Raw genomic sequence first — 13,102 nt, 5'->3', positions numbered from 1 at the left:
CTGGCTAGTGATTGTTCTACTAAGGTGGGGCACATGGAGGGTACTTGGCTGTGCCAAAGTCTGAGAAAGACTGCAATGTGTAATAAGGTCACAGGGTTCTCAATGTTTAGAACAAGGCGTGTTACCAGTGTGTATTAAAAGGACATTTTACTGGAATTATACATTGCATACGGTGCACTAATCTTTATGTGCAGTACAGAGAGCTTTGTTTTACAAAACTATAAATATTGGGCCAACGGTGCTTACAAGTGCACTAATTTGATAATAGAGAGCAATCAAGATACAAATAATTGCACATCTGCACACATTAGTCAAAATCTGTAATGGGGTCCCATATTTGTATTCATTTGAATTGTTATTCAATCTGGCGGTGCTGCCCACTTCCAAGAGCAATAGTTAAGCAAGAAGCAAAAAGTTATGTCAGTACATAGGCGCACAACAATTATTATTTGTGGTATAAAAACTTAGCGTTTATTAGATATACGTTAAAATATCCTTTTAATAGTTGGACCCTGTTTTTGCTGACACGCCGAGGTCACAAATGTCCTTCCTATACCCACCCTGGCTAGTGATTGTTCTACTAAGAGAATAGAGAGCAATCAAGATACAAATAATTGCACATCTGCACACATTAGTCAAAATCTGTAATGGGGTCCCATATTTGTATTCATTTGTTTTACAAAACTATAAATATTGGGCCAACGGTGCTTACAAGTGCACTAATTTGATAATAGAGAGCAATCAAGATACAAATAATTGCACATCTGCACACATTAGTCAAAATCTGTAATGGGGTCCCATATTTGTATTCATTTGAATTGTTATTCAATCTGGCGGTGCTGCCCACTTCCAAGAGCAATAGTTAAGCAAGAAGCAAAAAGTTATGTCAGTACATAGGTGCACAACAATTATTATTTGTGGTATAAAAACTTAGCGTTTATTAGATATACGTTAAAATATCCTTTTAATAATTTTTAGTCTTTTAATGCACACATTAGTCAAAATCTGTAATGGGGTCCCATATTTGTATTCATTTGTTTTACAAAACTATAAATATTGGGCCAACGGTGCTTACAAGTGCACTAATTTGATAATAGAGAGCAATCAAGATACAAATAATTGCACATCTGCACACATTAGTCAAAATCTGTAATGGGGTCCCATATTTGTATTCATTTGTTTTACAAAACTATAAATAAATATTGGGCCAACGGTGCTTACAAGTGCACTAATTTGATAATAGAGAGCAATCAAGATACAAATAATTGCACATCTGCACACATTAGTCAAAATCTGTAATGGGGTCCCATATTTGTATTCATTTGTTTTACAAAACTATAAATAAATATTGGGCCAACGGTGCTTACAAGTGCACTAATTTGATAATAGAGAGCAATCAAGATACAAATAATTGCACATCTGCACACATTAGTCAAAATCTGTAATGGGGTCCCATATTTGTATTCATTTGAATTGTTATTCAATCTGGCGGTGCTGCAGTACATAGGCGCACAACAATTATTATTTGTGGTATAAAAACTTAGCGTTTATTAGATATACGTTAAAATATCCTTTTAATAGTTTTTAGTCTTTTAATGCACACATTAGTCAAAATCTGTAATGGGGTCCCATATTTGTATTCATTTGTTTTACAAAACTATAAATATTGGGCCAACGGTGCTTACAAGTGCACTAATTTGATAATAGAGAGCAATCAAGATACAAATAATTGCACATCTGCACACATTAGTCAAAATCTGTAATGGGGTCCCATATTTGTATTCATTTGTTTTACAAAACTATAAATATTGGGCCAACGGTGCTTACAAGTGCACTAATTTGATAATAGAGAGCAATCAAGATACAAATAATTGCACATCTGCACACATTAGTCAAAATCTTATTATTATTATTTGTGGTATAAAAACTTAGCGTTTATTAGATACACGTTAAAATATCCTTTTAATAGTTTTTAGTCTTTTAATGCACACATTAGTCAAAATCTGTAATGGGGTCCCATATTTGTATTCATTTGTTTTACAAAACTATAAATATTGGGCCAACGGTGCTTACAAGTGCACTAATTTGATAATAGAGAGCAATCAAGATACAAATAATTGCACATCTGCACACATTAGTCAAAATCTGTAATGGGGTCCCATATTTGTATTCATTTGAATTGTTATTCAATCTGGCGGTGCTGCCCACTTCCAAGAGCAATAGTTAAGCAAGAAGCAAAAAGTTATGTCAGTACATAGGCGCACAACAATTATTATTTGTGGTATAAAAACTTAGCATTTATTAGATATACGTTAAAATATCCTTTTAATAGTTTTTAGTCTTTTAATGCACACATTAGTCAAAATCTGTAATGGGGTCCCATATTTGTATTCATTTGTTTTACAAAACTATAAATATTGGGCCAACGGTGCTTACAAGTGCACTAATTTGATAATAGAGAGCAATCAAGATACAAATAATTGCACATCTGCACACATTAGTCAAAATCTGTAATGGGGTCCCATATTTGTATTCATTTGTTTTACAAAACTATAAATATTGGGCCAACGGTGCTTACAAGTGCACTAATTTGATAATAGAGAGCAATCAAGATACAAATAATTGCACATCTGCACACATTAGTCAAAATCTGTAATGGGGTCCCATATTTGTATTCATTTGTTTTACAAAACTATAAATATTGGGCCAACGGTGCTTACAAGTGCACTAATTTGATAATAGAGAGCAATCAAGATACAAATAATTGCACATCTGCACACATTAGTCAAAATCTGTAATGGGGTCCCATATTTGTATTCATTTGTTTTACAAAACTATAAATAAATATTGGGCCAACGGTGCTTACAAGTGCACTAATTTGATAATAGAGAGCAATCAAGATACAAATAATTGCACATCTGCACACATTAGTCAAAATCTTATTATTATTATTTGTGGTATAAAAACTTAGCGTTTATTAGATATACGTTAAAATATCCTTTTAATAGTTTTTAGTCTTTTAATGCACACATTAGTCAAAATCTGTAATGGGGTCCCATATTTGTATTCATTTGTTTTACAAAACTATAAATATTGGGCCAACGGTGCTTACAAGTGCACTAATTTGATAATAGAGAGCAATCAAGATACAAATAATTGCACATCTGCACACATTAGTCAAAATCTGTAATGGGGTCCCATATTTGTATTCATTTGTTTTACAAAACTATAAATATTGGGCCAACGGTGCTTACAAGTGCACTAATTTGATAATAGAGACCAATCAAGATACAAATAATTGCACATCTGCACACATTAGTCAAAATCTTATTATTATTATTATTTGTGGTATAAAAACTTAGCGTTTATTAGATACACGTTAAAATATCCTTTTAATAGTTTTTAGTCTTTTAATGCACACATTAGTCAAAATCTGTAATGGGGTCCCATATTTGTATTCATTTGTTTTACAAAACTATAAATATTGGGCCAACGGTGCTTACAAGTGCACTAATTTGATAATAGAGAGCAATCAAGATACAAATAATTGCACATCTGCACACATTAGTCAAAATCTTATTATTATTATTTGTGGTATAAAAACTTAGCGTTTATTAGATATACGTTAAAATATCCTTTTAATAGTTTTTAGTCTTTTAATGCACACATTAGTCAAAATCTGTAATGGGGTCCCATATTTGTATTCATTTGTTTTACAAAACTATAAATATTGGGCCAACGGTGCTTACAAGTGCACTAATTTGATAATAGAGAGCAATCAAGATACAAATAATTGCACATCTGCACACATTAGTCAAAATCTGTAATGGGGTCCCATATTTAGTCAAAATCTGTAATGGGGTCCCATATTTGTATTCATTTGTTTTACAAAACTATAAATATTGGTTCAACGGTGCTTACAAGTGCACTAATTTGATAATAGAGAGCAATCAAGATACAAATAATTGCACATCTGCACACATTAGTCAAAATCTTAAACTCAATCCTTTTCTTTTTACAAGCTCTGGCTAGTGCACTCTTTTTTCAAAAGTATATAATATATATATATATGAGATTGGCATTTATTAGCTGTATCAAATACAGTTTATATACACACCTATTAAATGGCAACGCAAAAAAGTGTACCATCTTCTATCTGCAGTAGATAAGATGCTCCTAGCAATGTGTTTACTGCAACCTCAACCACCATAATCCTGAATGTAGCAAGATACTGCAGAACCATGAGATGGAAAGGAGATGCTTCCACATTTCGAGAGGAAGGGGTATCCCTAAGTAGTAACCGTTACAATGGAAAGACCAACAACACCTGTACAAGGTACTATGCCGGCTTTCCGTGACACCTGGCATTCCTGTGCAAGGTACTATGAAGGCCTCCTGTGACACCTGGCATTCCTGTGCAAGGTACTATGAAGGCCTCCTGTGACACCTGGCATTCCTGTGCAAGGTACTATGAAGGCCTCCTGTGACACCTGGCATACCTGTGCAAGGTACTATGAAGGCCTCCTGTGACACCTGGCATTCCTGTGCAAGGTACTATGAAGGCCTCCTGTGACACCCGGCATTCCTGTGCAAAGTACTATGAAGGCCTCCTGTGACACCTGGCATTCCTGTACAAGGTACTATGAAGGCCTCCTGTGACACCTGGAATTACCTTGTACAGGAATGCCAGGTGTCACAGGAGGCCTTCATAGTACTTTGCACAGGAATGCCGGCGATATGTGGGTGGCCGGCGTTCCCGGATACGGGGGGCGTGTCCGCCTTGGTTTTAGGGAGTGGCTAGCCCAGGATCTGCATTGATCGACGCAGTGTCTTGGGCTCGTAAGCCGGCCAGCCTGAGAAAGGGGAGGGTTACTCAGCTGGACGGAGGCCCAGTGCCTTCCACTATCGCGACCATCGACCTTCGATGGTGATCCCAGCCTGCGACCTCCGTCGCAGTGCTGGGATCGCAAATGACGCAGGGGGTGTCGTACACCTCCTGCTGCATTTGCAAAGCTGCCTGCGTGCATACATCATATCTATAGCCTGCGTGCATACATCACATCTATAGCCTGCGTGCATACATCACATCTATAGCCTGCGTGCATACATCATATACCTATAGCCTGCGTGCATACATCATATCTATAGCCTGCGTGCATACATCATATATCTATAGCCTGCGTGCATACATCACATCTATAGCCTGCGTGCATACATCACATCTATAGCCTGCGTGCATACATCATATATCTATAGCCTGCGTGCATACATCATATATCTATAGCCTGCGTGCATACATCATATATCTATAGCCTTCGTGCATACATCATATATCTATAGCCTGCGTGCATATATCACATATCTATAGCATGCGTGCATACATCACATATCTATAGCCTGCGTGCATACATCATATCTATAGCCTGCGTGCATACATCATATCTATAGCCTGCGTGCCTACATCATATCTATAGCCTGCGTGCATACATCATATATCTATAGCCTGAGTGCATACATCATATATCTATAGCCTGGTGCATACATCACATCTATAGCCTGCGTGCATACATCACATCTATAGCCTGCGTGCATACATCATATCTATAGCCTGCATGCTGCTTTGCAATTGCGATCCTTGCTTAATCAAGCCCATGAATTTCAATGGGCGTTAACACATTCTTCAATTTTCAGCTCCAGAGTAGGTGAAAAGTAGGGAACAAAATTCTTATCTGAATGTAAAAATGTCAAGATACAGCACCGTAATCCTGGTACACCCCTTCCAATGGATAACAATGTACAGTATTTAGAGGATTTAAATCGGGAATATACACCCATCGGCCATTACATTAAACCCACTGACAGGTGAAGTGGATAACATTGATTATCTTGTTACAATGGCACCTGTATAGGGGTGAGATATATTAGGCAGCAAGTGAACAGTCAGTTCTTGAAGTTGATGTGCTGGAAGTAAGAAAAATGGGATCTGAGCGACTTTGACAAGGACCAAATTGTGATGGCTACACGACAGGTCAGAGCATGGCAGGTCTGGTATATGCACTGCAGATGGTTAGTACCTACCAAAAGTGGTCCAAGAAAGGACAACCGGTGAACTGGTGACAGGGTTATGGGCGCCCAAGGCTCACTGATGCGCGTGGTGAGCAAAGGCTATACCGTCTGGTGCTATCACACAGAAGAGCTACTGGAGCACAAATTGATGAAAAACGTAATGCTGGCTATGAAAGAAAAGTGCATCGCGGCCAACTGCGTAAGGGGCTGCGTAGCCACAGAGCGGTCAGAGGCTGCCCATGCTGACCCCTATCCATCGCCGAAGGCGCCTACAATGAGCATGTGAGCGTCATAACTGGACCAGAGAGCAATAGAAGAAGGTGCCCTGGTCTGATATAAAAGAAAACTTGACTCATCATGTGGATGGCCGGGTGTGTGTGCATCATTTAAGAAGAGATGGCACAAGGATGCACTATCGGGATAAGGAAAGCCGGTGGTGGCAGTGTGATGCTCTGGGCAATGTTCTGCTGGGAAACCTTCAGCCTTGAATACATGTGGATGTTACTTCGACGCGTACACAGTGGCGTCACTAGGAGGTACGGGTCGCACTGGGTGACACCATCTGAGGGGGTGAAGCTAAATAACAGAGCTGCTCTGCTATTGTGGTGCCACTCCCCCCTCTCGGATGGTGTCACTGAACAGCGCTTCAATGGTGATAATGTGCGTCATCCATACTGAGGCTGGGGGGGCTTCCCAGCAACTCCCGAATACTGGGCAAGCCCAGCGTGATGAGGACAGGGGTGCGTCCTCGAGGACACAACACCACGTTCCCATTCCAGCGCATGAGGAGTAGATATGAGCCGCACCCGGTGTATCCACACCCAGTGACGCCTCTGCACACATGGTATCTACCTAAACATTGTTGCAGACAAAATACACCACTGGCAATGGTATTCCCTAATGGGTATGTAGTTCATTTACCGGTGGCCAGGGTGACAGCCGTCGGACGGACTCCCGTCCCAGGACTAAAGATAGATGTCGAAATACCAACGCCTATCTTTAGCCAGACGATGAAATCCCGATAGCCTGCATCCCAACCGAAAGTAAGCAGGGCTTTTTAGCAGCTAGCCGTGTGGAGGGGGTGGGGAAGGTTATGTTTAGACACCCCCAGGGGGACTTAAGAGTTAGGAACTCCCTGGGATGGTTAGGGTCGGGCTAGGGGATGGGGGGGGGTTAGGCACCCCCGGGGGGGAGGTTAGGGATAGAACCCCCTTCCCGGGAGTGTTAGGTTTAGGGTGCGGGAAGGGGGGGTTAGGGTTAAAGGGGGGAGAGGGGTAACTTACAGGACTTAAAGAATCTGCTGCCAACGTCTTGGTGCCAGATACCACAGAACACGATCAGTGCCATTAAGGAGTCTATGCCTTGACGGGTCAAAGCTGTTTTGGAGGCACAATAGGGACCTACACAACACAAGTGCTTTTACGGGTAGAGCTGACGGGTGTATGGTCAATAAAGATATGTAGTTTCACGAAAAAAAAATTAGACGGAGGTGTTGTATGGATGGAAAAGGGTTTTTAAACTTGCAGATGGGAGTTACTGTGGAAATGATTTTCCCAACTTTTTACAAACTTGTATATACACACTTAGATATCACAAAAGAGATATATTTAATGCACTCTAAAATACTGTAAAACACATGTTTTTGCTTGAATACACTTGCTGGCTAATGTTTTCCCATCCGTTTATATAAGTTCCAAAAATCAACCAACTGTCACCATATAAAACCCTTGAATACTGAGCTTACGGTCACAATTAGTCTTCACGGTACGGATCTCACAGCTAAATGAATTTGGCTCTATATCTTAGTTTAGTTAACGCAGTCAGCAAGTTGCAACTACACATTTGCAATGCTCCAATGGACCAACTCCAAACTCTGCAAGTAACACCCTCGCTCTGCACAAATCCTCTCTGGCTGGTCCAAACATCTGCATCTCTGTAACTGCCACCTTCTTGCTGTGTCAGCTATTTCCCTTTACTGGAAATCTATATGCAGCATCGATGAGGATTTAGTGCTTTAGTATTACTCTCTAATCTGTATAAGCAATGCAATCTAATAGATACCCGGGCAGCAATATATTTACCTCCTTCATATCCGCAGGTGACAGGCACCTTAATGAGAAGAGCAATTTTCCCGTTTTGCAATGTTTCAGTTGAATAACTTTTTATTGGATGAAGGAAGTTAGTTGCACAACTTGTTTCGGTTTATAATGTTCCAATGGTATAGTGAATTCTGCATGGTCTTGCTTACCTACTTTAAAGTAGTTAGTTCAATACCAGACATTTATCGCTGTACTACGGAGTATAGAGAGATACCAAATATCGGAACTTCACTCTATGGGCCGGATTCAGAGTCGCTCACATGATGTGTATGCAAATTGCGTAGACAGTGCTATCGCACCAGCAATGCATTAGCACGCCCGGTATTTCTTAGAGAGCGATCACATAGTGTATGCAGACACCCACTTGTGCATGTCATGTCCAGGAAGTATATGCAACCATCGGTACATCGAGTAACATCGGATACTATCGCAGCGCTTGAGGTTGACCATACCCTGCCGCAAGTACTGCGAGCACTTCAGTGTAAAATAAGCCAGGTGACGTGTACTATGAGGCTGTCTTATAATTATGCACACCTCTAAAACGCCGTTGAGATGCTCAGGCACGCCTGCGTTTGCCCCTCCACCCGTTTTTAATAGCCATCCCCCGTTACCACCTACAAACGACTTCCCCTGTCACTCACTCTGCTGGGCTGTCTATGCGCAGCGAGCGAATGCATTGTGAACTTTCGCTAAGGTATGCGCATGCGCACAATGCATACCATCGCCAGCAGCGAGAGTATGCATCTTAGCGAGCGGGTATGAATCAGCTCCTATATCTGATGCAGTTACAGAGTTAATAACAGCAGTATAAAATACATTTATTTATCCGACTTTACAGGGTGCAAAAAAAACTTTAAAGTAGGACTACGGGCTACCAGGACTGGGGGAGCGACCGTTGAAAGGTTGGTGCTATTCTTGGGGGGCATTTACAGTCATCCTCATTCTTGTCTTACTGTAATTATTTTCTTTTAGAGATTACATTTAAAATGGGAAAACAAGGAGGTTTATTCTGTAAAAGGACATTAAACAAAATGTTTAATTTCTTGTCCACAACACTGTGTGTCGGCCTAAACAATAATTAAATTGGGTCTCATTTTACAGCAAAGCCTTGCCACTCCCCTACCGTCTGCGGAATAAAATCGCTCTATATTACTTTAATATGGCAAACAATGAGCACGCCGCTGACAGTTTTATCACATAATTTCATTACCTTTGATAAAGGAGTTTCATTGATTCCATCTTTCCCAGGCAGCTATTTGCCCTGTAACGGGGTCCCTGGAGCATTAACAGGCCAGATGGGAGCCCCGAGTGATGACAAGGTTACTAAATCAGGATGCAATGTAACACAGTGACGGATTTATAGAGAGCGGAGCAGCTTTATTTTGTTCCAGCTCGTACATGTTGCTAAACAAGGGTCAACCGCCACCAATGTGGTAGATAATAATGGTTAGCACAGACGGTGTAATGGTTAGCATTACTGCACTGAGGTCGTGGGTTCAATTCCCACTGTGGCCCCAACTGTGTGGAGCTTGTATATTCTCCCTGTGCTTGCGTGGGTTTCCTCCGGGTGCTCCGGTTTCCTCCCACACTCCAAAAATATACTGGTAGGTTAATTGGCCCCCAACAAAATTAACCCTAGTGTGCATGTGTGTGAACATGTGGTAGGGAATATATAGACTTTAAGCTCCACTAGGGCAGGGAATGATGTGATTGGCCAGATATTCTCTATAAAGCGCTGCGGAATATGTGTGCGCTATATAAATGGCTGGTAATAAATAAATAATAAGCAGCATAACAATATATAGCCTCAGCTGGCATTTCCCATCACTAAACTGGTGCATAAAATGTCACTGGGCAGCAGAACCGGATTAGAGGGTGGGCATGGGGGCACAGTGCCCCGGGGCACCACTGTCGGAGCACACTGCTGCACTGTGCAATCCACCGCATTTTATAACTGCCGACCGAGTGGGAGAGGGTCGGACGATGAGTGGGGGGGTGCTGACAAGAGGGGGAAGGGCGGGGAGAAGAGTGGAGGTGTAGGCGGATGACGAGTAGGAGCAGTTCCAACAAGAGGGGGAGGGGCTGGAGGAGTGGAGTTAGGTCCCCCTGAAGGCTTCATTCGACCTTGCTGGGAGGTATAGTGCAGGCCAAGCCAATAGAGCGCTAATAAAGAGCTTTCCACCGTCATGCCACTTTAACACCTCATATCTTGCACAGGCATAGTTTATACACTAGTCAGAAAAAAATATGAAAACAAAATTAAAATGACAAAGAAAAAACGAGCCATGTACCCTCCATGATTACCTGAGGGCTTCGGACTTTGTAGGAGGTTCCTGGCTGTTATGCCCTGGGTGCCATTATTCTGCCTGTTGCTTCTCTCCTGCCTCAGTCGTAGCTCTGTGCTGATGGAGAGAGGCTTCCAGATAGGACAGATTTGGGGACAGTTCACACTGCTGCCTGTAATAACAAAGGGACTGGGATTAGCTCATCACTGTAATTACAGACTGGAAATGAGGCGTAGTACTGCGTATACCTGCAAGAGTCTAAAAATAACAAAATCAGGACAAAATAAAGCCTGCGCCCAACCCATCATTCCCAGGTCCGGTCCGCCCAAACCAGCCCAGGTCCATCCTACCCACTCTCTGTCAAGGTCACAAACACTCCCAAGCAGGCAGAAGACCCTTTTTGAGCTTCAGAGAACTGGGTCAGTCCTTCTAACATCAGAAAAGAGGTGGAGATGGTAGATGGTGACAAAATCACTAGCAATAGTACAAATAAACTGTGAATCTTGAAGAGACCAAAGTCAGCTTCACCAGAATTTCATAGAGGATGGAGGTGCAGTGGAGACCCATGGGTCATCCTGCAGTAATATGGATAAAGCCCTCTGAGGAGGACGATCTTCTACATGACATAAAGGGTATCGGTGGTTTATAGAACACTTTCCACAGATGCAGAACTGGTATTTCAGGGTCTGTGTCCTGGTTTCCTCAGGACTATGTGGGAAAATGCATCAAAGCTTCTAAAGGGAACAAGTGGAGAAGTTTTCCAAAGTAACCAATCAGCTTCTGGCTATCATTTATAAAGTGCATTCTGTAAAAGGATAGCTAGTAGCTGATTGGTTGCTATGGGCAACTTCTCCACCTGTCCTCTTTTAAAGGTTTGATACATCTCCCCTTATGTCTGAAATACGACAGGTGTTCTAATTACTTGAGCTGGCGGATATTTACCAGCTACAGACAGACTTCAAGTATGACGCAGCCCAGTTTGAGGAGAACCCCTATTATGGCTGATAACCTAACCATACACCTTACCACACCTCAGTCAGGCCACTGTACGGGTGTTGTAACACAACATATGGACATACGGTGGACAGCATCCAGGCTTCCTTCATAGGACTGCTATTTGCACCCCTGTAAATATGTTTGACTTATTTAGGAAGTTTTCAACTTATGGGCAATGGCGGCTCCTTACCCTTTTACGTGAGGAGGTCACCCGCAGTGGCACACACAAGGGGGGTTTCTAAGTACCCAGAACACCAAAATGACAGACAAAATAATTTTTTTTCAGAGCCGGAGAGAGACTTGTCCCCCCCTCTCTAGTCAGCACTGGCCACAATCAGAGATACCGCGCATGCGCGGCAGCTTCCCAGTCAGAGAGTTCTGAACAGCAGAGCTCTCTGCAGTAAATAGTAATACAGACAGCTGAGGGAGCTGCAGCAGCTCCGCTCACCTCATGCCATCTCCGGCGGTGAGCCTCCTCCTCTCCGCAGCGCTTGGTTTGTGTAAGTATGCATGCCGAATGTGTGTGGTTGCAAGTACACTGTGTGTGGGTGTCTGTGTGTATGTGTGTATGCTATGTGTGTGTATGCTGTGTAGGGGGGGGGGTGTCATATAAGCCAAAGTAGTTTGTCATCTAGCCATCTATATAGAGGTGAGATAAAGAAACCATTTCAGAGCAACAAACATATTTTTTTAAACAAAATAAAGTTTTCTAAAGCTCAGGATTAAACCTGATGCAAACAGGGTATTTTATTTAAGACTCTAGCAGTGATGGGTAAGCTAAGTAAAGGTGCATACACACGGTCAGGTTTGTCAGATGTGTCAGATGAACGATTGAACGATTTGATGAACGATTTGACCAACGATTTGACCTACAAACGAGTTTTGACTGCATTAAAATAATTGGAATCGTCCAAATCTGACTGCAAACACATCAGATGTCAGATATCGTTATCTGACCATCGGGAACACGCATCGTTCAAACATGTCAGATTTTCCTTCAGATATGAACGATTTTTATCATTATCGTTCAGATCTGAAGAAAAATCTGACCGTGTGTATGCACCATTACAGTATGTATATATATATATACACACAGTATGTGCTATATTACATAGCACTTATATGGACCCCCCCCCTAAATATTTTTCCACTGCTCCCAGTAATTAATACACCTGTGTACCAACTAGGTTATCTGGAAAACATGCACTGTTAGGGTTGCACTGCTATAGACCATCTATATGGTTAATTATTAATACTGTTATGCAGTGCATAAGGAGACCAATATGTACATATATATGTCCAGGGCAGTGCTAGGTTCTTCTGCAGCTCCCCCAGACTCCCGGACTTGCTCTAATGCTCTGGAATAGTGCCCACATCTGAAATAAATACATTCGGCTCAGGCAGGATGGCCCTACTGACACATCTTATGGCTTACTGTGATCGCTGGTCCTGTACATGCTGGAATTATGACACAATATACTATATATGACATATATAATGGGTTACTGTGATCGCTGGTCCTGTATATGCTGGAATTATGACACACAATACACTATGTATGATGCATATTAAAGCAGGATAAGTGGTAATTATGTCCTCTTCATGGACTGGCAACACTGGCTCTAAAATCAAGGATTTGGAAACCCCCCACTAGGA

At 41.7% G+C, this 13,102-nt stretch overlaps 1 protein-coding gene across 2 annotated transcripts in view; it reads right to left on the bottom strand.

The window, feature by feature from the left end:
- The window catches only part of FGD4 (FYVE, RhoGEF and PH domain containing 4), a 172,741-nt gene that overhangs the window by 43,018 nt on the left and 116,621 nt on the right, over window positions 1–13,102 (bottom strand). For both annotated transcript variants that reach the window (XM_088478280.1, XM_088478281.1), the window contains one exon: window positions 10,470–10,622. In XM_088478280.1, coding sequence (XP_088334406.1) covers window positions 10,470–10,622 — 153 coding nt within the window. The remainder of the gene's footprint in view (window positions 1–10,469; window positions 10,623–13,102) is intronic.

Source organism: Taudactylus pleione, unplaced genomic scaffold (assembly GCF_031769625.1).
Source record: "Taudactylus pleione unplaced genomic scaffold, aTauple2 ptg000212l, whole genome shotgun sequence".
Taxonomy (NCBI): domain Eukaryota; kingdom Metazoa; phylum Chordata; class Amphibia; order Anura; family Myobatrachidae; genus Taudactylus; species Taudactylus pleione.
The sequence above is the reverse complement of the archived record's forward strand: the minus strand, read 5'-3'. Positions and strand labels throughout refer to the sequence as shown.